General features: G+C 35.4%; 1 protein-coding gene and 1 pseudogene across 1 annotated transcript; one reads left to right on the top strand and one right to left on the bottom strand.

The window, feature by feature from the left end:
- Positions 1-9,012: 9,012 nt before the first annotated feature.
- Positions 9,013-12,229, bottom strand: LOC116007663. Its single transcript, XM_031248398.1, has 2 exons — positions 11,837-12,229; positions 9,013-10,279 (listed from the first exon to the last, which is right to left on the bottom strand). The coding sequence occupies exons 1-2, from the start codon at positions 12,157-12,159 to the stop codon at positions 9,625-9,627; spliced, it is 978 nt and encodes a 325-aa protein (XP_031104258.1). The 5' UTR covers positions 12,160-12,229; the 3' UTR covers positions 9,013-9,624.
- A 2,746-nt stretch (positions 12,230-14,975) lies between these two features.
- LOC116005655 lies at positions 14,976-16,839 on the top strand (annotated as a pseudogene).
- The last annotated feature ends 9,866 nt before the right edge of the window (positions 16,840-26,705 follow it).

Here is a 26,705-nt window from a genome sequence, read left to right on the forward strand (position 1 = left end):
TTTTTTTTTTTTTTTTTTTTTTTGAAAATAATACGAAAGTCCTTTAAATTTATCAAAATTTAAACATGAATCTGATCATTGTCAATTGTAGGGGTGGACACTTCGGGATTCGATTCAGTTTTTTTTTTTTTTGTTTCGATTTTGGTATTGGTATTTTTGTAGCTACTAAATTATTTAATTTAATAAGAGTAATAGAATGAGGTACTTACTTTTCATCCACAACAATGAACTCATTGATTTTTTTTCTTTTATTTTCCATCGTTGTTGAGACAAATTGTTTTGGGGTTTGTTACGTTAATGGCAATTGCTACAATTTCTGTCAAGGACGATGTGAATAAATAATTCAAAATATATGATTACAATATATATTGTTATAATAATATAGTAAAAATTAACTTACAAATTTCTTTAAAAGTTTTCATGCATTGTTAAAATTTTGAGAATGATGTGTAAACCTATTCAATTGGAGCTAGTGGGATGTCAACATTGTCAATTCTTTGGACAATGGTCATATTGTTTAAAGTCCAAATGTAGTTGTATTTATTATCAACAACTTTGTAGTTAGGTCGCGTAGGTCTAACAATGATGTAATAACAATTTTGTCCGTTAAAAAAATAATAATACAATATATGTAAAGTTATGTACAATTGTACCATATAGAAATACAGACAAATGTAAAGTCATGTACAATTGTACCATATAGAAATACAGACAAAAAATTAATACCATAATGACATAAATCATTCCCATTAATGCAAAAGCATAATTGAAATATTGAGTCTTGTTCTAAATAATCAAAAGAAGATTAATTAAACAAAAAAAAGTAAAAAAAAAAAAAAAACTGAAATTTGTTTTTTTTTAAATGCAAGAAAATGATTTTCAAGGTTCATTATTTATAATCTTTATTTGATGCTCAACTTTGAATGCTATATATTTCGTCGGGCTAATTATTTGACCAATGTTTATGTTAAATTTTATATTGTATTCTTTTAATACATTTTAACATATTCGTAGTATATGTTTAACAATTATGCCAACTTTTATTTGGATGAGGTTCAAACCTAATATCTTTCTTATAGAAATCAATGAGTATGTTAAGAATAATAAATAGTTAACGAAATATTCCATTACTAAAGTTTATACTAACGGAATGCTGGGTTATTTAAGAAAAAAATAATATAATAAATGGTAAAGATGGAAAATCATATAAAATTACTAAAAGAGTTAATTCCAGCAATAGTCCTCCGAGTATGTTGATTTTTCACAATTGGTCATCGTCTTTTAATTTAGACAATTTTGACACTTGACAATTGAATTCTTTCCAATGTTAGTCCTTCCGTCAAAAGCTAGTTAAGTAGACGTTAAATGAAGGGGTAAATTAGTCATTCCACCTGCTATGGCTCCGGTGAACATCCGATGTTACTATGGGCACACTCGACAGTCACATTTCGGACCCAGCGGCGGCGAGTGTTCTAGGGTGCAAAACCGTCGTCGATACACCACCGCCTTCAACTCACTGAACTCTTCCAAAACTTCGTAATCCCTACCATCACACGCCTGGCAGACCTGAGCGCGAAATTCAGGATGACGGAAGAGGAATCGCGTTCCGACCCATCCAGCTTGCAAAACCGGCGTATAAGACATGGATTTACAATCATAAATGCAGTGCCGCTTGTAAAAGGATCCGCCATTGTAAGAGCTCCGATCCTGCGTTGAGGGCGGTGATCCTGTGTGCGTCCCTTCTCATACGGGATCCAAATCGGCGGCGAAAGTCGGTAAAATGGGAAAAGAGAGAAATATGAGGACTAAGCAGGTGAACGTAGGGGATCTGGGGCGGCGGCGGCGGAGCGATTTCCGGCGACAAAGATTTTCGCAGATTGTGACCGAGCAATCTAGAAATCTCCAAAAATTGATCTGCAATTTTTGCACAGAAATTGATTTGCGGACTCGGCGAAATTTGATTTGCAATTTGTACAAAATTTTGGATTTTCGGAGCAATCGAACCGGTTTCTCAGATTTTCGGCGGAGCGGATTCATGTTGAGTAGCAAGGCAGTGAGTGAGCAAGGGGATTTTCGACTTCTCCGCTCGTGTTGAGTAGCAGTGAGCAAGGGGATTTTCGGATTCGTGTTGAGTAGCAAGGCAGTGAGGGCGACGTCCAAGTTAGGGCGGGCACCGTTCTCTGCTCTTCTTCTTCTTCCCATGGGAAAGAAGTCGGCTTCTCCATCGCTGGTAGTTACAGTGGACGGCGGTGGTTGTGGATGAGGAACAACGCATGTGTCGGGAAAGGGAGGAGAATGGAGCAAATTCACATATACAAAGGAGAAAGACAAGAAATTATACACTATGCAAGTGAAAAGACTAATTTACCCCTTCATTTAACCTACACTTAACTAGCTTTTGACAGAGGTACTAACATTGGAAATAATTCGATAGTCAAGTGTCAAAATTGTCCAAATTAAAAGACGATGATCAATTGTAGAAAATCAACATACTCGGGGGACCATTGCTGGAATTAACTCTTACTAAAATCAAAATTATATGAAACATTTATTTCAACAAACAATTACACTAATATTTTTTACATTTTTAGTTTCCATTACGGGCTTAATTTTATTATTGGGTCTTATTAGATTTGTAGAGGTAGATATCTAAGCCTATTAATATCTTGTTCTTGTTGTGGTTGTTTCTTGACTTTCCAATATACCAAGAAATACTATTCACGAATTGCAGCCTATAGTAAATCATGTCTTAATGTCTTGTACTCAGCTTAGAGCCTTACACTACAAAGATCAAAACAATTACTGAAGACTAACTTTCCAAGTCAAATGATAAGGTCGGTAAATTGGTAGACGAATAAGATTCTGGTCTGGATTTGAATAGAATAATTTAATAATCTGTTTCATGTATTTTTTTTAATAATACTGTTGCGTCCAAATTTCTCATTCGAATAAATCCAAACTACGTGTTTATCAAAATGAATGCATGCATATACAATCAAATGCATAAATCTGATGTACTGCTCATGACAGGAATTGGCCTATTTAATTGTTTACCAATTGTTATAGCATGGTCCATGCATCAAGGCTCACTTTACGCTTGTTTTAAAAAATTACAATATTTATAAAAATGATCGGCTTGTTTTTTACTTGAATTCTCATCCATAAGATTTTGTAATCAATGGTTTGAATTTGGCCACAAGTTCCCACCTGGAGAGTAGTTCTCATAGTAAGATTTCTAATGGATTTGTTTGGTTAACAGCTGATTCATCAATTTTTTTTATTTTTTATTTTTTGTAAATTTGACCATCTTTAGTAGTTTAACTTGGTCAAATCATTAGAGAAGTTGTTTAGTAGTCAACGGTTTGGAGCAAGAATTTGACTCCAAACCACTGTTTTTTTAATTGCTTCATTTTACAGCGTTTTTAAGCCCAAAACGCCTTGAATGTTTTAAAAAGATTTTTTTTGGTGTTGAGGGAAGCCTCAGAGGCTTCTTAAATAATGAAGCCGGAGGCTTCTCTTTTCCTGCCCACTCAAAGTGCGAATCAGATGGGCAGGGGTGAATAAGGGGCATTGAGCTTTAATTTCTTTTTAATGAGAGAGCTCAACACCCTCTTGTTTTAAAAAAATTATTATTATTATTGTTATTCTGTTGTTGTTGTTGTTGTTGTTATTGTTGTTGTTGTTAATACTACTATTATTATGAATGCCTTTTTGTATCTTTTATCAGTTAACCGTTAACATTAAACGACTAATTTTATCAAATATTTTTTTACAAACCGCCAATACAATCCGTTGGTCAAATCGGCTATCCACTAACGCAAATTTCGCTAACCGTTGAATGCGAAACAAGGCCAATAACATATTATATTTTACATTTTTTTAAAATTAGCAAAAATATATGTATGCTTGTCCAAACCTAAGCTACATTCTTTTTCAACATGAGATAAATATTTTACGAACTAATTAGAGGTCAGTAAGTGACCATGATTATATTCACTCTTCCACCATCCTACCAGGCCGATGTTTGAGGTGAGGTATTTTGCTTTTTTTTTTTCATGATGAGTGAGATTAATATTTCTCTAAAACCTTTCCAAGTCTCTTTAAGAATTAATTTCTAATTCATCACTTATTAACCATTTTAAATATATAAATATACAAAGTTCATTTCTTCACTTTGCAGAATGTTAATCCACTTGCCCTTGTGACTAATACAAGAGGTTGATTACTTGACCTCAAGTTATGGCTCAAATTAGAGTAGGGTGTGAGTTAGATTTTATAAGTGTACAATAAAATAGGAGATTGATTAAGATTAATTAAGCGTAAATTGAGATACTTATAGGTAAAACAATGAAAAAATGCTAATCCACTCTAATTCTGAAATATGTGGAGCCATTCAAAATAATGCATCAATAGTCAAAATAATCAGTCGTTATACCGTGGACCATGGATCATGATTGATACTGTAGTTGTGTTGAACGGATACTGTAGTTGTGTTGAAAGGGAATTGTAGTTGCGTGGAGCAGAGGCCGTGTCATCCGTCTGGAACTGCAGTTGTGTTGAAATGATACTACAGTTGTGTTGAACGGTTGAACGGTCTCTGTTCCGCACAACTGCAGTTTCCTTTCAACACAACTGCAGTATCTTTTCAACACAACTGCACTATCTGTTCAACACAACTGCAGTATCAGTCATGATCATGGTCCACAATGCATTGTGGACCATGGTCCACAATATAATTTGCGCAAAATAATGGCTCAATAGTCAAAATGACCCGTCAATTTATGCCAAAATTTCCAACACTAGTTCCATTATTTCCCTATCAAACAGGCTAGAAAATAATTCCAACAGTTATCCGACAATCTACACTGTTGTAAAGAGTGTTCCAACCTAGCATAAATTCACACGTATAGTAGTACAAATGTCTTGCAGACTAGGTCTATGTGATTCTGTTTTCACCAGCGCAACATGGCATGTGTACCGATGCAGAATATTGTACTTTCGGAAAAGAGAGTCCAGATTCCACAAGTGAAGCTACCTAGAGATAGAAAAGCATCAGATACCCCAAATTATTGAATACCATTAAGTAACAATATCCAATTGTTATACTATTGAACAAGTTTTGTAAATTTTAGTTTAAAAATTATATGTATGCAGTTAACATAATTTATACTTGTAATTAATAATTTTTGTACTGTAAACAAACTGAAAGTATATAATAACATGATAATATATTATTAACTACAGGTATATAATATGTTAATTACACATAAGATGCTGGTTAACATGTTATATATCTACAGTTAACAAGTTATATGTATGTAGTTATTATGTTATATGTCTATAATCACTATGTGATGTGTCTTTAATTTGTTTATAGATACCGAACCAATTAACTACAAGTATATAATGTGTCAGATACAGAACTTGAAGATGATTTTTGGATGAGAAGAACTTGTGTGAGACTATTTTACGGATCTTAATCCGTGAGATGAATCGGGTCAACATAATTTAGATCATAATTAATATTATGAGTTGGTCTTTGATTGAATTTTATAACTTAAATTATATTGACTATATTCGCCTCACGGATTAAGACTCGTGAGGCGATCTCACACGAGTGTGACCGAACCTTTTTGAATCGGGGTTTACCAAGTAGACTCTACCGTCCATGGTATAATTGGCCAACAATATCTTAGCTTCCACGAAACCCGCAGGTATCGCTATTCTATATAAACCCAAATTCTGTTGTCATTATTACAACTTACCACAAAAAACCAAAAGACAAAAGTTGTTAAACCTTCAAAACCTAGACCAATACCACCATGGCAGGTTATGGGTTCACGAACAATAGAGGAAATTTCAACACCTTCAAGGCCATGGAGCGACACATGGACGGAAATTCCACCAGCGGCGGCTCTCATCGTCCGTCGTCGTCGTACGCTCATCACGGCGGCTATCCCGCCGCCGGCGAAAGCTTCTTAAGCATGAAGGACAACGTGGACCCCAGCACCAACAACATTGTTGAACAAGACTTGTTCGAGAAGGTTCGCACGCAAATGACCCAACTGAATTACCGTCGCAAGAACTGGTGGGTAAAGCCTTCCACTGGGAAGAATAATGGAGAATATGATCACAAGCAGCCTAGTGGATTGCAAACCGGAAAGTACAACTTCTACGCCGCTCAGGGCGGCGCTCAACGATTCCGTTTTGGTGCTCCGGCCGCCGGCGATGTCTCGGCAAAGTAGAGAGAATCATAACTCAGAAAATTTATAGTCATAAGCTATTATCTGATTATCTCATATATAAAGGACTAAGAAATTAAAGAACTTTAATTTATAGTGTTTTTTACCTATAAAATATTAAGAACTAAAAAGTGGAGATGTGCGACTGCATCCCTCTCTTATCCTTTAGTATTTTCATTGTATCATACTGTCATTGTATAAGAGATATGTAATGTATATTTAATTATATGAAGTCTTTAAGTTATTGAAATCTATCCATAGTCCCAAAAATATTATACTTAGTTGCTTAATTATATTTGTTACTCAATATTAACTATTTTAATCCATCATAATTGTCATTACTTAAATGTGATGTGTTTATTTGTCTCCAATGTTTCAAGGGTTATGTTAGTGTAAATATGAACACTATGGCCTCAACATAATTAAAATCATAGGTTGGGTTTAAGGTTGCATTATGAAAGATTGGAAAACAATGTAACAGTAATATTGAAGAAGAAGGCTGGGTAGCTCAGCGCTCTCAAAGCTAAGAATGGAATGTATTCGGAGCGTCCTTCTTTGTTTGGTTACAAAAATAGTATTTATACTTGCTATTCTAGAATTACAGTATATAAATATAATGGTTACAAATGAGATAATTGCACGTGGCCTCTTTTCTTGTGTCTTCCATGATCATTTTATATGAGTATATGACATCATATCAATAAAAGATCACTTGAGCATAATTGTACTAGCTCTACATCATCTTGGGTGTTGGATATGTTTGGACCTATATGGCCAAGCTATCAACTCGGTTGCTCACCCCACATTGCATAAGACATTTTCCTAGTCCGATAGGTGGCTAAAGATATAACCCACTAGAAACGCAATAATAGCAATAGAAGGAGAATTAATATAAAAATAACAAAATTTATATGACTAGTCTGATCATAACGTACAATAAAAAGTCAAGGCTTATTATGATAACAACTAAATCTAAGATATAGTAAAATACTCAACAAACTAAATCCTACCTTATAAAAATTTCTAATTGTAATTTCTAACACTCCCCCTCAAACCATGTGGATGCGAAAAGCTTGTAAATTAGCATAATATGTTGCTAACTCATCCTCGATTAGGAACGAACAAAATCTACCGGTCAGCAATCTCGGCATACCGAAACAATCATGGTAATGCCAAAAAAAAAAAAAAAACACCTGAAATTCACTGCCCCTTATAAAGTAAATTGCCAATAGACTACACCAAATGCCAAAATAAAAACCATGGAAAACATTGAGATTAGACACTTGAAAGTGTTTTTGATTGAAAGCTATTGCTTGATGGAAGGAAAATTAATATAAAACTAAATTTATATGACTAGTTGATCATAATATACAATAAAAAATCTGTATTTATTTGATTATTAGGATAACAATTAAATCTAAGAATACAGTAAAAATTTAACAAACTAAATTCTATCTTATAAAACTCTCCAACTATAATTTCCAAGGGAAATCTTGCAAGCTTCACCACCACCGACGTATAGTACCACCTTATATCATAGTACAGATCGATGTACAAGTATTGTGTCATATGAATTTTTGTGTTTTTTGAATGATGAGCTCTGATTTCGTATGTAAACAAGGCTTAAAAGGAAAACATAAAATAAAAAGAAGAAAGAAATTTATGCGAGGATGTTATTGAATAAACAATGGCCTAAAAATAGGCTTATTACATTACAAAAATAAGATAACTGTAGGAACATTGAATTTGTAGGCGTGGAATTAGACGGTACCAAGTTGCCAGAAAACGAGAATACAGACGCTGCAGCTATGAAAGAGTTCAAAGACACAAATTACGGGTAATAGTTCAAATTTCTACAACTTTTTTTACACGTAAAGGATAGGAAGCAAATGAATGGGGATTCAAGATGAGTGATCTTGAAACAAAGAAGAGTAATCTCTCGAGTACTTTAACTTTCCTATTATCTCCATTCGTCTTTCGGGGCTAAGCTTCTGAAACCAGCGTTGCCATTTTAATACTTCCTGTCGCTTTTTCAATGTCTCGTTAGATCGTGAACAATATTTTCTAGTGAAACTCCTAGGTTTTGTGGGCACGTACATAATCTTTGTGGTCTTATCAGAATCACTTATGGACATCCATATTAGCAATAGATCAGATATCAATATATATATATGAGAGTTTCCTATGTAGAATTTGCTTGCGTGATACGTTTGTGGAATGTGTATATGTATATATAGTAGTGTACTCCGTAAATAATAAGTTATTCTAGTCCTTATAGGATTGTTATTCCAATAATCTAATCTAATCCAATGTAATAGTAACATAATATATTAACTGATGTAGTCTGGTAATATTTTATATTATTTTTATTACATCTTAATTTATGACATTATTATAATTAATTTATTATATTTAAAATTAATAATCACTAGTAATAATCGCGTATTGTGATGAGGCATGAGATAAGAATCCGGATAAAACGCACAGAGTAATTCAAAACAAGAATCTCAAACCCCTAATATCCCTAATATACCCCTAATACACATAAATTTATTTACACGGACTCATGGGGAGAGGTGGACTCATATGATATATATTATACTAAAAATGTTATGGTGTCATAATACAAAGCATTATTAAGGTCTATTCAGGATACAACAAAAAAAACTATGATGAAATAAAACAAGGCAGACCGTATTCCGCTTGGAAGTACAAAGCATTGACGAACATTTATTTCAAGTACATGTCCACTGATGCGTCATTGAAACAATGCGTAGGAACTAGGAAGAATATATATAACAGAAGCCTTTGTTAAATAGAATTTCACATATACATCAGAAAGTTACACATATGGGCATGCTACGATGTGATTATGACATAACTGTCTAACTGCCTAGCATATATAACTAGAATACAGTGATGACATGGTGAATAACATTCTCCATGGTAAGTTCAGAGCAGACTCTTACAGTTCAACTACAACTTAATGACCACTAAGCTTCTCCATAAAAAATCTGTCATTTCACTTGTACATCGCAAAACAGTGCATACGTGTCATGTTTCCGGTAAAGAATGAGAACAAGATGAGCAGATGGTTCTGAGTGCTGATCAATTGCGGGCATCCTCAGAAATATGAACTATCAATCTTCATCTGAATGTCTATGTATTTTTAAGCCTTGAAGCACCTAAATTCAAACCAAATCTCGTAGTGGTTGAAGAGCAAACTATCATGAGTGTGCTCCCCGAGATACTCAACACCAAGTTTACTTCCTCATAAATGAAAGAATGAATCGAAAGAACAATGAGAACAGGATGAGAACACAGCTCCAATTGCTTCCTCAGAAATACAAATTATCAATCTCCACCTGATTGTCTATCCATCTTAAGCCTTGAAACGCCTAAATTCAAACCAAATCTCATAGTGGTTGAAGAGAAAACTATCATGAGTGTGCTTCCCAAGATACTCAAGGCCAAGATTACTTAGCCTTTTTGTGCATTCGTCTCCTCCTAATCTTGAACAAAACTTTATATTGTGTGACACAAAAATACGACCATCTAAAGGTTTTAATTTATCAGCAAGTCTCTCTAACCCAGCCCATACAAGCTTATCAGGCATATGAAGGAAAACAGCACTTGCATATATCAAATCATAGATAGTTCCAGATCCAAATTTACTGAACTCCATGTCTTCACCTCTTATGATAAGAGGACGTTTAGGTAATAAACCTTGGGATGGAAGCTCATACCGCAAGGCAGCCATTAAGGATAGCTCATCTCTTTCAAGGCAGTGGTATTTTTCAGGGTTCAAGTACCGAATGAAATGTAAACCAACACGGAGAGTCCCACATCCAATCTCCAGAACCTTGGAGTTTGGAGCTAGATGAACCGATTCTGCAAGGAATTCAAACACATCTCGCCCTCCAGCCCAAGGTTCCCCGTAATTGCTGTGGTGCTCTTCTACAAGGAGCTCACCAGGACAAGGGAGAGCAGTGTGATTATTCGCTTCCTCTCCTTCATAGTGTGATATTCCCTTGAACCTTAAAATGATAACAAAGTTCACCAAGATTTCTGACAATTAGCTCAACTGCTCAAGGAATTAAATAAGATTTCCAGTTTTCCTACTGGAAGAGGCAGATTCAATTTGAAAAAATAATGAATGAAATGAGAAGTCAAATAGCAAACAATGAAGAAAATAATTATTGGTTCTAAGTATGTAATCTGTTTCTTGTTCTACTCAATTAAACAAAGTTAATATTTAGTTAATTAGTTGTGAAAGTTTGTTCTCTTTCTTTCTGTCATTCTTCTCCTTCAATCTTAATATGAATACAAGACCAAAAAAACAAAATTCAATGCAGTTTTGTCAGCCTCATCTTTACATTTATCCATCCAAAAGTTTACAACAAAATAAACACCTACTTACAAAAAACCAAAGAGTTGTTTTTAAAAGAACCCTAAATGCCAATAGTTTTAAAGTAAAATATTCAGACACACAACCAGAGAAATATGTCAGGGTGGGTACTCAGAATAACAAAGGTAAAATCAATTGCATAATAACTTCTTGGATTTGTTTTTTCAGAGTAACAAGTTCCTTAGAGAACAATAATGTAGTTAATAGCCTCTAAAAGAAACAGAGAGTTCCCTAGTAACTAGGAGGCTACCAACACGATCATCTAGGTGAACTTACTGACCATTCACACAGTTCAGCATGTGTAACTGGCTAATTAGTCACCAAAATTTCCTTTAATTGATTAGTTCATAAACAAACTAAAAAATATGCTAAAATATTCAGACACACAACCAGAGAAATATGTCAGGGTGGGTACTCAGAATAACAAAGTTAAAATCAATTGTATAATAACTTCTTGGATTTTTTTTAAGAGTAACAAGTTCCTTAGACAACAATAATGTAGTTAATAGCCTCTAAAAGAAACAGAGAGTTCCCTAGTAACTAGGAGGCTACCAACACGATCATCTAGGTGAACTTACTGACCATTCACACAGTTCAGCATGTGTAACTGGCTAATTAGTCACCAAAATTTCCTTTAATTGATTAACTCATAAACAAACTAAAAAATATTCTAAAATAGTTCAAGACTAAATTGATTTCAAATGCATTATGATTTGCTAAAGGGAACATAAAAATTGAAAGGAAAATACTTCAAATCCACAAGTTTTGCAATTAAACAGTCCAACATTAAAAATTTCTTTATTGTAAGCCTTCTCAGTTCTCATAATTCAAAATAGCATATAGAAGATAAATGAAGTTAATAGAGTCTTGAGAAAAAAAATTAGAATTCTCCTATAGTAAGGAAGCCACCAATACAATGATCTATGTGAACTTACCGACCTATTAGCATATACATAGCATTCATAACTTGTTAATTAGCCACCAGATATTCCCTAATTGATTCATTTTCAAACAAATTAAAAGGCACTCTAAAATACTTCCTGTTATGATTCTCAACAGTTCCGTAAATGATAAAATAGCACTTCATCTTTCAAAAAAAAAAAATTATTCACTTTGCGAATAAGAAGATCAAACAAGCATAATATATGCAGCAGACAAATACGGACAGAAGGTTAAAGAGACATACTGAAGCAGATCCTGGAGCTGTTGTTGGCGTGTACGAGGGTTAATCCCTTTTCGGAGCACATTTTCTTTCATATGGAGCCCATTGGCCTCGATCTGCTCCCTCGCCCACTCAATATCCGACGCCGACGCCGAGATCCGCTCCCCCGGTGTGACAGCGCTAGAGGCAGTGCGGTCCGGGACGGAAGGGCAAGAGCAATTAGAGGTAGATGAAGGTGAAGAAAGGGAGGAGAGGAGCAAGAAGAATAAGACTGCGGCTGCCGCGGCGGAGAGAACAAGCACCGGCACTGATATCACCACTCCCTTCGATGGTGCCAGCAGAGCCATAGTAGTGCTGAAGATCTATCTGCCTTCTCTGGAGCACCACATGATTTTGTACAGAGGGAGCAATATATAGTTCATGAGAATTTAGGGCACATTATTAATTATTAGACATTATAGGGTGTATAAAAGAGTCTAGAAGAGACTAAGAGAGGAAAGGATTAAGGATGTGAACGAGAGAGTCTCATTAGGAGCAAGGTTAACTATATGACATCGTATAGTAAATGCATACATAAACTCTAATCCTATATCGAATTTTTGGATGGATCAGGTGAAATTTTACGCCATCCAAATCGAATTTAAATACACGATATTTATTCCTTCGACGGATCGGTATTTCAATCTGATACGGATATCCATCCGACATTGTTATCGGGTTTCAAGTCCGTCGAAAATTTGACCTTTTTTTTTGGATTATGCTCATCCCTATATAAATGAAGTTATCTCTCCTTCTTTTTCTTTGAAATAAAAATCAAATAAGCTATTCTTATCCAAACAATGCAATCGAACTCAAAAACTAAAAGGATATTTATTAACTCCTCAAACACTCAAAAAACATTAATTCCCACTCTTCAATCGGCATATCTCACTCTATTAATTTATAAGAAGAAATGTTAAATAAGCTTTAGAAATAGTCAAAATAGTGCAATATATATATATATATATAATTAAAATTGACTTATTTAACAAATTAACAAATGTAAATGCGCAAATTATATCGTGGACCATGGTCCACAATGCATTGTGGACCATGATCATAGTTGATACTGCAGTTGTGTTGAAAAGATACTACAGTTGTGTTGAAAGGAAACTGCAGTTGCACGGAACAGAGGTCATTTATCCGTTCAACACAACTACAGTATCCGTTCAACACAACTGCAGTATCTTTTCAACACAACTGCAGTTCCAGATGGACGACACGTCCTCTGTTCCGCGCAACTGCAGTTCCCATTCAACACAACTGCAGTATCCTTTCAACACAACTGCATTATCAGTTCAACACAACTGCAATATCAACCATGACCCATGGTCCACAATACATTGTGGACCATGGTCCACAGTATATGTGACTTGATAATAAATTATTGCTAGGTTGTATTCATTGTGTATTTTTTAAGAGTGTCTTTGGTTTTAGGGTTACAAAATAACTAGGCTTGCAAACAAGCTAAGCTCAAACTCGATAAATAATAGGTGGGCTCAAACTCGAACTTAATTCAGTTACGAAACAAGCTGGCTCGATTTCGCCCAAGCTCAACATTAACTAAACTTGAGCCGAGCTTTGACTGAGTGGCTTGCGAGCAGCTCGATGAGCCACAAACCTAAAATATTTGAGTTCGAGCTTGACTCGATTTCAAAACAAGCCTGTTCGAGTTCGGCTCGAGCTGAGCTTTGACTTAGCGGTTTGCTTGACTCATTTATGCCTCTAAAAATAACCAAGATAATATGCTTTGCAATGTTAGAGTTTACATTGATTTGTCATTTGATGTAATCTTAGTTTAGCTAGCTACGATTTTATTTTAAATATTAAAAAAAAAAAAGAAAGAGAAAGTATAATAATAATAACAATAATAAATAAATAAATAAATAAATGCTTGATAGAGGTTGGCAAAGGCAACATTGTCCAGTTGTCTTCCTTATGGACCTAAATTTAGCATTAGTTTACCGTAAATTTAGTTTTTACTTCTTGTTAATCTGTTAAATAAGTCAATTGTATATTTTTGTTCACTTTGTATGTGGAGTCTGAATAGAGCTTTTGATTTTTATTTAATAAATTTAGTTGCATTATTCCGACCACTTTAAGTGCTTATTTGACAATTTAACTCTAATTTATACTCTTCCATCATCTTATCTAATAAAATAACTACTGAAATGAAGGCCCCCTTGCCCGTCGTTATATCGTGGACCACGGTCCACAATGCATTATGGACCGTGATTTCAAAACGACGTCATTTTAGTAAGTGGAGACGGAGCTCCGTAATTGACACTACAGTTCATCTCAAAAGATACTGCCTTACATTTGTTTTGATATTATCAAATGAAACTGTAGTTATATCGAAATGTAATTGTAGTTGTGTTGAAATGTAACTGCAGTGTATATGAACTGATACTGAATAACAGTTTCACATTTGTGTTTTTATATTATCGAATGAAACTGTAATTATATCGAAATGTAACTGTAGTTGTGTTGAAATGTAACTACAGTTGTGTTGAAATGTAACTGCAGTGTATATGAACTGAAAGTGAATGACGCGAATTCATCAATCTGTTTTCATTAATCAAAACGATGTTGTTTTGATGCGCGGTCCACGATATAATTTGCGACCCGCTTCACCTCTAAGTAAAAATTCGTTACAGACGAAAACAATCATTTCTCACAATAAATTATTATTGTATTTCATATAAATATAAATTAATATTAAATACTACGTAGTAATTTTTAATTCAAATATTGGACCTGTAAAATAATTTGACCATATGAAGGCCTTCACTCGGACGTAGCACGGGACCAGCCCAAAACCCGCACGACACCAATTTTTGTTTGATAATAATAATATAAATAATAAAAATATATAATCTGACGCATACTTGACTAGATTGACGTAATCCCGCGAGAATTAAACCTCTGATCTACACCTTTACGGCTATATATATATTTCCTGAATTTAGGTCCAGCATTCTTTTTCTACTTCTATTCCCAACAGGTTTAAGGTTACGCCAACTTCTCTCCTATAAATTCCGACCAGGTAAGATTGCATCCTCACAAGTGAAGTCACAACTTCCGAACTCAGCATCCGTATCGTAGGTTTCCTTTCAAAGCTCCGATGGACACGCTAAACAGTAAGCGAAAATTCTCTGATTTCTTTCTTTGGTTCATGGTTATGTTTCATGGCTATTTTTCCTTTGACCAAATACCAATTTAAAGTGGATAAAAATTGGTATGAATTAAATATGTGGACCCAAACTGTCATTTTATTAATATTTTAGGGACCAAAATTGGTATTTGCTCTTTTTCCTTTCTACGCATGGTTTCTAACTGTTTGCTAACATTTTTTTTTGAAAAATTTTTGTAGTTCAATTCGGTGAGATATCGTTTTCTAGCCTATCTGAGAAAGCTACTGTGCTGCATGCACCCATAATTGAACCTACCTACCGGAATCCATTGAACAAGTTGATTTCCGATGCATCATCGCTGGCAACAATAAATCACAAACAGGCACTAACGTCATCGTCTTGGGTAAAAGATAAGGGGTTATCGGATAGATGATGAGGAGAAGAAAGAACATATGAGATTTGCACAAGTGAAGAGGAAGAAGGACTTTGTTCACTAGGAGAGAATGGATGGGAAAATAGTAAATGTGGTTGAAGGTGTTGAATTACATACTGGGGTTTTCGACGCAGAAGAGCAAATGAAAATTGTTGAATGCGTGTACAAGTATCAGCAATTGGGTAGGAAAGGGCAGCTTAGAGGTATACAAGCAATGTTAATAACTAATTAGATATTCTGAAAATGGGTATTGATGATTATATCTTACTTAGTGTGTTTATCTCTTTAATTTGCAGCAAGAACATATTATGAACCAAAGAAATGGATGGGGCGAAAAGGGCGCACAATTATTCAATTTGGTGGTTGATACAATTATGTAGTGGTAAAATCACTTCTTATTCATATTCCTTATTATCTATTTTTTTTAGAAGCTTATCTTATTAGGCGTATATTATTATGATTTTGTGATAGGACAAAAATGGCAATCCTCCTGGTATAATCAGAGATGAAGAAGTGGATCCGTTGCCTGCTGTGTTCTAGCAAATGATTAAGCGGATGGTCAGGTGGCATGTTTTGCCTCCAACATGTATCCCTAATAGCTGCATCATGAACATTTACGAAGAGGGAGATTGCATTCCTCCTCATATTGACCATCACGACTTTATTCGACCGTTCTGCTCTGTGTCGTTTTTGTCAGAATGCAACATTGTTTTTGGATCAAGTTTGAAGATTCTTAACCATGGCATTGGAGAATTTTTTGGTCCTGTCTCGGTATCTCTGCCAGTCGGGTATGTTATTTAATATTTTCTTTTTATCTAATTCGTAATGAGGAAATGTGAAAATTATGAAAATATAAGTCGATCTCTTATAAGAAGAGTATATGAACATACACTATCTCTGCACGTGTTAAAATTAATTAATTTATTTAACTTTAATTTTGAATTACTATAATATGCAGGATCGGTGCTTGTTTTACAAGGAAATGGAGCTGATGTTGCAAAGCATTGTGTACCCCGTGTTTCATCTAAAAGGTAAATCATTGAATATCATTAATAAAGATCACTTCAGCATTCTTCTTATATTCTTTTGTCTATGAGGTACTAATCTTCCTTCTTACTTCCTCACATTACAGAATCTCGATTACTTTTAGAAGGATGGATGAAAGCAAATTGCCTTACAACTACAAATTTGATCCAGAGCTTATGAGAATTCAACCTATTGTTCTTCGTCCCCCTCAATTTCAAGAATCATCAACTCCACAAAGTGTTGGAAAGAATGAAAAGGTCAACCATGATAAACCCCAATACTCTTCTCCAGCACATGGAATGAAGAACCATAACATTCTCGCTGCAAACGAAGAATTTCCTCATCTCTTGAAAGCTTTAGTTCTTCAAGCAAGAACACAAGTACTGATCAGATAGTCATTGGCCATCATAAGCAGTTCAGCTTGTACCCTTACTGTTTGAATAGCATATGTACTCTTGTATATTTAATTTGTATAAACAGCTCGATCGGAATTGGTACGACCCTTAATGTGCAGTTCTTATATCGTGGATCGCGGTCCACAATGCATTGTGGACCACGGTCCACGATATAATTTGCGCTTAATGTGTAATTCAATTTTGGATTTTGAGTCTAGATATCTTAAATTTTTTAGTTAATGGCCGAATTAATCCTAAATTGGTATGAAATTGAAAAGATAATTGCTTGAAATTTTATATATTTACTACTCGGGATTAATATGTAAATATATAAATCAAGTTTTTTCAATTAATGCCCTACAATCGAATCGGGCAAATTATTATATGGATCCGGGTTAAAAAATACACAATTTATATATTGAATGTTCACAATTTACATACTGAATATTTACAATTTTTATATACTAAATTTCATAATTTACGTACTGAATATTCACAATTTACATACTGAATATTTACAATTGTATATACTAAATGTTCACAATTTACATACTAAAAGTTTAAAATTTAAATTGTGAACATTTAGTATATAAATTATGAATTTTGATCCAGATTCACTTTGCAAAATGAACCCGAGTCCATGGCATAACTATCAATCGAACTAATCCAAGTTGATATAAAATTAACAACAGTCATTATTGCAAGAACCATGGCCCACACAGCCGTGTGGACCATAAATAAAAAGTACTACGTATATTTTTAAGCAAATGATTAAGCGGATGGTCAGGTGGCATGTTTTGCCTCCAACATGTGTCCCCAATAGTTGCATTGTGAACATCTATGAAGAGGGTGATTGCATTCCTCCTCATATTGACCATCATGACTTTGTTTGGCCTTTCTGCACTATTTCATTTTTGTCAGAATGCAACATTCTTTTTGGCTCGAGTTTGAGTTGTTAGTCCTGGAGAATTTTTTGGTCCTGTCTCTGTACCTTTGCCAAAAGGGTATGCTGTTCAATCTCTTTTTATTCAATTCTTTCACTATTACAGTGAGATAATGTGGAAATAATTACACACAAGTAGTTTATAATAATGTGGATATAAACACTTCTGTTTTCTCAGAATGAACTCATGTTAAAATTGATTTATTCATTCACTTTTTGAATTCCCACTTCGTTCCTTAGTTTTGGTGAATAAATAAAGTTGCAGCCTTTAGTTCAGTGTGGTTCTTTCTTGGGGTGTGAATCTTTGGTGTTCTGAAGACCAGAAAATGAGAATCCATATGAATAGTTCTGCAAGTTGTTAGTTGTCTGCAAAAAGTTTTATCAATCAAAATTACCCCCAATATAACCTTTGGTCAAAGGATATCAAAGAGGCAAGCTAGTATGCAACTCCCCCAAAGAATTTAACATACAATTTTATAATTATTAAATCAATTATTTGACTAATTTCGTTAAGATTATCCCAAATTATCTTGATTATAACCTTTCAAATAATTACAACAATTGAGAAAAGAAGTAATTACAACAATTCATACTAACGACTATCCAAATACATCAATACAATTTTTAATGACGATAATAAAGAACAATTAAAAAAATAATTGCGACACACAGATAATGAATGGGACTCCTTAAAATTTAGATTTCATCCATAAATAAATGGTATTACACATGCCAAGGACCTTGTGGTCTAGTGGCATCAAACTCTTTCCTTTATACGGGAAGTGGTGGGTTCGAGCCTTAGTGGAATCAATACTGACTTTTGTGCTTCAAACAGATGCTGCAATATAATAGAGTTAGTAGTATTCAAAAAAAAAATGGTATTACACATAATTTAGAATTTGAATTCCTTTTATGGTATTAAGTAAAATTTATCACACATAAATTAATGGGACTATTTAGATTTTAGATTTCATGCATAAATAAAAGGGATTACTTATATTTTAGATTTTGAATTATTGTTATGGCAGACAATAAAATACAATTAAGTGAGAATTAGTTGTGGCACCCGCATAAATAAATGGCACCACATAGACTTTAAATTTCATGAATATGAATAAATAAATAAGATTACTTATACTTTAGACTTTGAATTACTGTTATGCGAAAAATAAATAATAATTAAGTATGCGACTCTCGCATAAATAAATGAGGCAGCGTAAACTTTAGATTTCTTGTATAAATAATGCGATTACTAATATTTTAGACTTTGGTCAAAGGATATCAAAGAGGTAAGCTAGTATGCTAGTATGTAACTCCCACAAAAAATTAAAATTGGAACGTTATGATTATTAAATCAATTATCCTACTAATTCAATTAAGATCATCCCAAATTATCTTCACTATAATCTTTCAAGTAATTACAACAATTGGGAAAAGATTTAATTACAACAATTAAAAGATGTAATTACAACAATTCAAACTAACGAATAGTCTTCGTTATAATCTTTCAAATAATTACAACAATTAGAAAAAGAAGTAATTACAACAGTTATAACCTTTCAAAAATTACAACAATTTGGAAAAGAAGTAATTACAATAATTCAAACTAAGGAATAGTACATCAATACAATTTTTAATGAGGACAATAAAAAACAGTTAAGAAAAGATTAATTGGCGACACATTCATAAATGAATGGGACTTCTTTGATTTTAGATTTCATGCATAAAGAAATGGGATTGCTGATATTTTAGATTTTGAATTATTGTTATGAGGATAATAAAATACAATTAACTAAGAATTAGTTGTGACACCAGCGTTAATAAATGAGACCATAAACTTTCGATTTCATGAATGAATAAATAAATGAGATTACTTATATTTTAAATTTTGAATTACTGTTATGTGAACAATAAATATCAATTAAGTAAAAATTTGGCACGATTCCAGTTTGGTCACCATCTCCATTCGACGGAGATGGCTACACTGTCGAAGAAGGCTGGTTGCCTTTTCCGGCAGAATGCGATGGTCGCCGATGTTGCTTCACTCGCCGGATGTTCGCCGGAACTCGAGGTGACCTGCAATTACAGGTCACAAATATGTTAGAGGGTTTGATTGCTCCAAAATAATAAATTTGAGGGTCTAATTAGAGCTTTTTGAAGTTGAAGGGCCTAATTGCACAAATCAATATAGTTTGAGGGTCTATTTGACCCTTATCTTTTTTCCTTTTCTTTTTTTTTTTTTAAATAATGCAAAAGATTATATCTTATTCAGTTATTCTAATTTATTGCTTCAAGCTACCAACATGATTTTTTTTTAAAATTATTTTTGTGTATATTAAAAAATTGTCAACTTATATATCACTGAGACACAATCAGAAGATGTTTCTTGTTAGTTAGTACAACCTATGTATTGTTTGTTGGTTCGATTAAGACAACTTGTTTCGATATTTTTTGACACAATATTTTTCCTATTGGTTCTGGCTTAGCTCATTCTTGTGGGGAAAGCTTTCTGTGCGTTTATTGTAAAGTTTAGTTATGGACAGGTCCAACATTTTAATTTAGTAATGTCATTGCACTAATTTAATATTCTTTTAATGACATAGAGACATAAATATAAATTATATTTATTAATAAGTTTTTGTCAAAAAAAGTTTCTTTATTTACTATGCACTATTTAATTAATTAAATGTGGCTCTTTGTTTAAAATATCTCCATCTACCACATAAATAACAACTAATAAGAGCAATACAGAAGTCGTGTTTTTTCTTTGATTTTTACGGTGCCAACAAAAAGAGAGTGGAAAAAAAAAAAAAAAAAAGGCAAAATAGAAGTCGTGTTTACGGGCCATGCTGGGCGCAACATACTGACCTTCGCGCGAAATTGTGCGTTTCTTTCTCTTATTTGCCCAATTAATGAGCCCCACAAAAATCATTCTTTCCAGTAGAAAAATACCTCAAAAAGTAGTACTTTTATAATTAGACAATTCTTAATTTCTGTGTTTATGTTACTGTTTTTTTTTTAAAAATTATGTTTGGAGTATTATCATTTGTATTTATATATTGATCTTATTATCTATTATCTACCATACTAATAAGAGTCAAAAGGAAGTTATGCCTATAATAGGTAGAAAAAATGACGGTCAAATAATTAAATCAAATGGATGGTTCAGATAGTTTAGATTTATATTTTTCCTTGAAATTTTTAATTTATCCTTAATTATATGATTATCCATTAAGTTTTTCGTTAAATATTCTCTTCTCCGTTAATATTCCGTTAACTTTTAACTCGCAAATTATACGGTGGACCATAGTTCACAATGCATTGTGGACCATGGTCATGAGTGATACTGCAGTTGTGTTGAACGGATACTGCAGTTGTGTTGAAAAGGAACTGCAGTTGCGCGAAACAGAGGTCGTTTCATCCGTTCAACATACTGCAGTATCAGTTCAACACAACTGCAGTATCCGTTCAACACAACTACAGTATCAGTTCAACACAACTGGAGTTCCAGATAGATGGAATGACCTCTGTTCCGCACAACTGCAGTTCCCTTTCAACACAACTGTAGTATCAGTTCAACACAACTGCAGCATCCGTTCAACATAACTGCAGTATCAGCCATGGTGCATGGTCCACGGTATAATGACTGCTTTTAACTTACCAATTAATTTCTATAAGAAATGTATTAGGTTCGAACCTCATCCCAATCAAAGTTAGGCATATTGTTAAACATATACTACGAATATGTTAGAGTATATACAAACACAACGAATCCACAACTTCCTACATCATAATTTCATTGCATGACGATGCTCTCTATACTACCACAATAACTCAATTGCACATGACACATTACCAAATACCAATAAATAAATTAAAAAAAACCGTCTTTAAGTTCGAACCTCATCCCAATCAAAGTTGGCATATTGTTAAACATATACCACGAATATGTTAGAGTATATACAAACACAACGAATCCACAACTTCCTACATCATAATCTCATTGCATGACGATGCCTTCTATACTACCACAAATAACTCAATTGCACATGACACATTACTAAATACCAATAAAAAAAAACAAGTACTGAAGATAAAAGCAATGACAATACTACCCAAAAGAAAATTTAAAAGACTTGGAGAAATTCAAACGAAAAAGTAGTATTTATTTATACTATTATTTTTAGACTAAGTATTTATTAATATGCATATTCAATATTGTAAAACTCACGCCGAACAAACGAGTATTGACCAACGAAAGCGGCTCTCTTTCTAGGATTTCTTAGAGAGTTTTCTCCCTATGTCCATCTAGGGTTTTTTGCTAGTTGTTTTTGCTATTCTTCCTCGTTTTGTCTGTTTCGCTGGTTGGTCTGTCCTCTTGTCTGTTTGCTGGTCGGCATCATGGACGTGCATGCGTTGGAGGAGAGCTGCGCAGTTCTGTCACTTGCGGAAGAAGACGATGGTGGTTTGGACGCTCCGTTTCAAGATCAAGCAAGTGGCAGCATCACCCACTTTGAACTACTTGGTAAGTTTCTCACGGATCGACCCATCAAAGTGGAGCATATGCAGCAAGTCATGGCCTCAGTTTGGAGGCCTGTAATGGGTGTTCGTATCGTTCCTCTAGACGAGAATCTCTTTGTGTTTCAGTTTCCTCACTGTCGTGATATGCAAAGGGTGCTTGATGAAGGTCCTTGGTCCTTTGAGAATAACACTCTAATATGTTCGCCAATTGCACCAGGAGTGAGACCAGAGGAGGTACTGTTGGATACGATTGATTATTGGGTTCAAATACACGAGCTTCCTACGATGTATGCTACCGCTGAGTTCATTGAGCAAATTGGAAATTATGTGGGAACTTTTAAAGTAGCTGATCCACATAATTTTGGTGGCACTTGGAAAAACAGTTTCTTTCGAATTAGGGTTTCCCTAAAGACTAACGAACCTCTCAAGCGTCGTATGAAGTTACGGATGCGGAATGGGGAGTTTCAGTGGATCATGTTTAGGTATGAACGCTTAAACACTTTCTGCTTCTGTTGTGGCCTGATCGGGCACTCTGATAGGTTCTGCCGTAAGGCATTCGAGGAGAACATTATGCCTAAAGACTACCCTTATGGTGCATGGCTACGTGCCGGAGTTCGTAGGCCTCCTAAGCCAGTGGGAGCAAAGTGGCTACTTAAAGATCTTCCGGAGAATGCTTCCTGTGTGTCTCCTAATGCTATTCTCCCAACTTCTGATCCGGTTCGAATGGAGGATACAGTCACAATGCATTGTGAGTTGAAAAGAAGACGGGAGGATGGTCAAGTACATACTCAGGGTCAAAATGCTGATGTTAGTATGGTCGACGTCTCAAATAACTTGTGTTTGGCGGGTCCGGTGGTCCAGACCCGCCCCTCCAAATGAGTACTTTAAGCTGGAACTGCCGGGGTTTGGGTGGCCCTCGGACAGTTCGAGAGTTATTGGGCTTCGTGTCCTTAAAGCGACCCAATTTCGTTTTCTTAATGGAAACGAAGGCTACTTCGATGCAACTAGAAAGAGTTAAAGTACGTATGGGTTTTGAAGGTTTGTTCACTGTTGACAGAGTGGGAATTGGAGGAGGTTTGGCGTTATTTTGGAGAGAAGCGAGTATGGCATCTCTGTTAAGTTTTTCCAACAATCACATTGATGTCGTGGTCACGTTAGATGGGGTATCTCCTTGGCGCTTAACATGCTTTTATGGATATCCTGAAAGGTCGAGACGGCAAAATTCTTGGTCTTTATTGCGGGATTTAAGTGGTCAGTCTACTCTTCCTTGGATTATCATTGGCGATTTTAATGACCTTGCAAGCCATGCAGAGAAACGAGGCAATCATCCACACCCTAATGCTCTAATCTTGGGGTTCAATGATGTCTTACAGGACTGTCACCTAAATGATTTAGGCATGGTTGGTCACAGGTTTACATGGGAAAGGGGAAGAGACACCGAGTCTTGGGTGGAAGAACGGCTTGATCGAGCTGTGGCAACTGTTGAATGGCGTGAATTGTATAACGATGCTACTGTCCTCAATATGGTGTCGACTTCTTCTGATCATAGTGCTCTTTTCTTGGATTTAAAAGGAACAACTAGGCGAAGGGTTACCAGAAAGTTCAAGTTTGAGTCTGCTTGGCTCCTAGATGTGCAGTGTAAAGAAATTGTTGAAGCCTCATGGAGACAAACTACAATTATGGATTTTCAGCAGAGAGTGCAGAACTGTAGCAATGAGTTATGGCGTTGGGGGCGTGATTATTTCCATAAATTTGGTCGTCGAATTCAGCACTTGAGGGAGCGGCTTGAGGCTCTTCGGGGCAGTCGACTATTGCATGATGTCCAACAGTTTCGTTATGTGGAAAAAGAACTTCGAATATTGCTAGTACAGGAGGAAATTTACCGGCGTCAGAGATCTAAACAGTTGTGGTTGAAGGAGGGGGACGCGAATACGAAGTATTTCCATCGGTTCGCAAGTCATAGGAGGAAATCAAACAATCTTGATCGCATTATGAACCAAGATGACGAGTGGGTTGATGATGAACGAATGCATGCAGTGGTATTACAATATTATAATTCCATATTTCATTCCTCCAGTTCTAATACTGAGATCTTAAATATTGTCACACCGAAAATTTCTCAGGAAACAAATGCCAGTTTATTAAAGCCTATTGAGATGGATGAGGTGAAGAGTGCTATTTTTGCTATGGCTCCAGACAAAGCCCCGGGCCCGGATGGTATGACTCCATCTTTCTTCCAATCTTTCTGGTCGGTTGTGGGTATGGCCCTTACTGATTTTGTTAAGGAATGCTTTAATAATTGTTGTCTGCCCTTGAACATTAATAATACTAATGTGGTATTAATTCCAAAAAATAAAGTTCCTGAAAGGGTCTCAGACCTCCGACCAATAGCCTTGTGTAATGTTGCTTATAAGGTTCTTGCAAAGGTTATTGCAGTTCGTATGAAGGTGGCACTCGATACGGTTATTTCCTCATCTCAGAGTGCTTTTGTTCCCGAGAGGTTAATCACAGACAACATTATTATTGCAGGGGAAGTTGGACATTTCTTGAAAAGGAAAAGGTTGGGCATTGGTGGGTGGGCAGCATTAAAACTCGATATGGCAAAGGCTTACGATCGGATGGAATGGGACTTTCTAGCTGGTATGTTTACTGCTTTGGGTTTCGCGAGTAGGTGGGTTGATTTGATTATGATGTGTGTGTCTACAGTTTCTTACAATATAATGGTTAATGGAACTTCAGTTGGTACTGTAAAGCCCACCCGAGGAATACGGCAGGGAGATCCCTTATCCCCTTACTTGTTTATTGTCTGTGCAGAAGCGTTGTCTTTACTGTTGCAACAACAAGAAGCGCGAGGTAATATTCATGGCATACGGGTAGCTAGGGGTGCACCATCGATATCACATCTCTTTTTCGCCGACGATAGCCTCTTGTTCTTCAAAGCGATTGATTGCGAAGCTCAGGAAGTTAGGAGATGTCTGACGCGCTACTGTAATGCCTCTGGTCAGCAGGTTAACTTTGATAAGTCAAATAGTAATGCCTCTGGTCAGCAGGTTAACTTTGATAAGTCAAATATAATTTTCAGTGCTAATACAAGCAGTGAAATGTGTGGCTATGTGGCAGGGGTGTTTGGGGTGAGACAGACAAATGATTTTGGACGATATCTAGGGCTTCCATCATTTTTGGGGCGGAGCAAGGTGGCAGTGTTTCAGTATGTGGAACAGAAGGTCAGGGATCGTATTAATATGTGGCAGAAAAAGTATTTGTCACGAGCAGGAAAGGAGGTGCTTTTGAAAACCGTTGCTCAAGCTATGCCAATTTTCACCATGTCGGTTTTCCTTTTGCCGATCGGTGTGCCAATTTTCACCATGTCGGTTTTCCTTTTGCCGATCGGTGTTTGTGAGTCCATCGAGAAGATTATGAATCGGTTTTGGTAGGGCAAGGGTTCGAGTACAACTAGGTCAATTCATTGGCTGAGTTGGGCACGTCTAGCAGTTCCGAAACAATGTGGTGGACTTGGTTTTAAACGACTTCGGGAGTTTAATATTGCCTTATTAGCAAAGCAAGGATGGCGCTTACTAACTTCTCCTAATTCGTTAGTAAGTCAACTTTTAAAGGCTAAGTACTTCCCCACTGGAAATTTCCTTGAAGCGAAATTGGGTAATAACCCAAGTTACTTGTGGCGTAGCATCCTGGCAGGTCAAGACCTTCTTCGTAATGGAGTAGCTCGGAGAGTAGGAGATGGAAAAGATACACTTGTTTGGGGTTCCCCCTGGTTAGCTGACAGTGAGGACCCTTATATACGCACAGAATGCGCACCTCAACTTAGAGAAACCCGTGTATGTAATCTGTTAGACCGCTATGGTAATTGGGATCTGGATTTGTTACGTGATGTTTTTGATGCTCAAGATGTTGAGCGAATTATTAAGACTCCGATATCGCCTTTATTTTCAGATTGTTGGTATTGGAAGGGTGACTTGAGAGGTCAGTATTCTGTTCATCTTGGCTATCAGGCTCAGACGAATTCTCTTTTGGTCCCGGAGACTAACTTACTGTTCACTGCATGGAAGCACTTATGGAAAATGAGAGTTCCACCGAAAGTTCGTAATTTCATATGGAGATGTGTTCGTAATATCTTGCCAGTCAGAGAGGTCTTATGTAATACCCCGTATTTTCCTAACATTATTATTTTAATAAATATTCCCAATATGCTGCGATCGTACGTACCGGTCACGAACCGTAAAATTTTTGGAAGCTGGTGTTCGGACCCGTTTGTCCTAGGAAATGGATTATTAGACACCATATTATTATTCTTGAATTTCCTATTTAATTAAATCAGCCCATAGCAGCGAAAATTTATTTTGATCGTACATCGCTAAATTTCGCGGTGTACCGAACCTGGCCC

Source organism: Ipomoea triloba, chromosome 15 (assembly GCF_003576645.1).
Source record: "Ipomoea triloba cultivar NCNSP0323 chromosome 15, ASM357664v1".
Taxonomy (NCBI): Eukaryota; Viridiplantae; Streptophyta; class Magnoliopsida; order Solanales; family Convolvulaceae; genus Ipomoea; species Ipomoea triloba.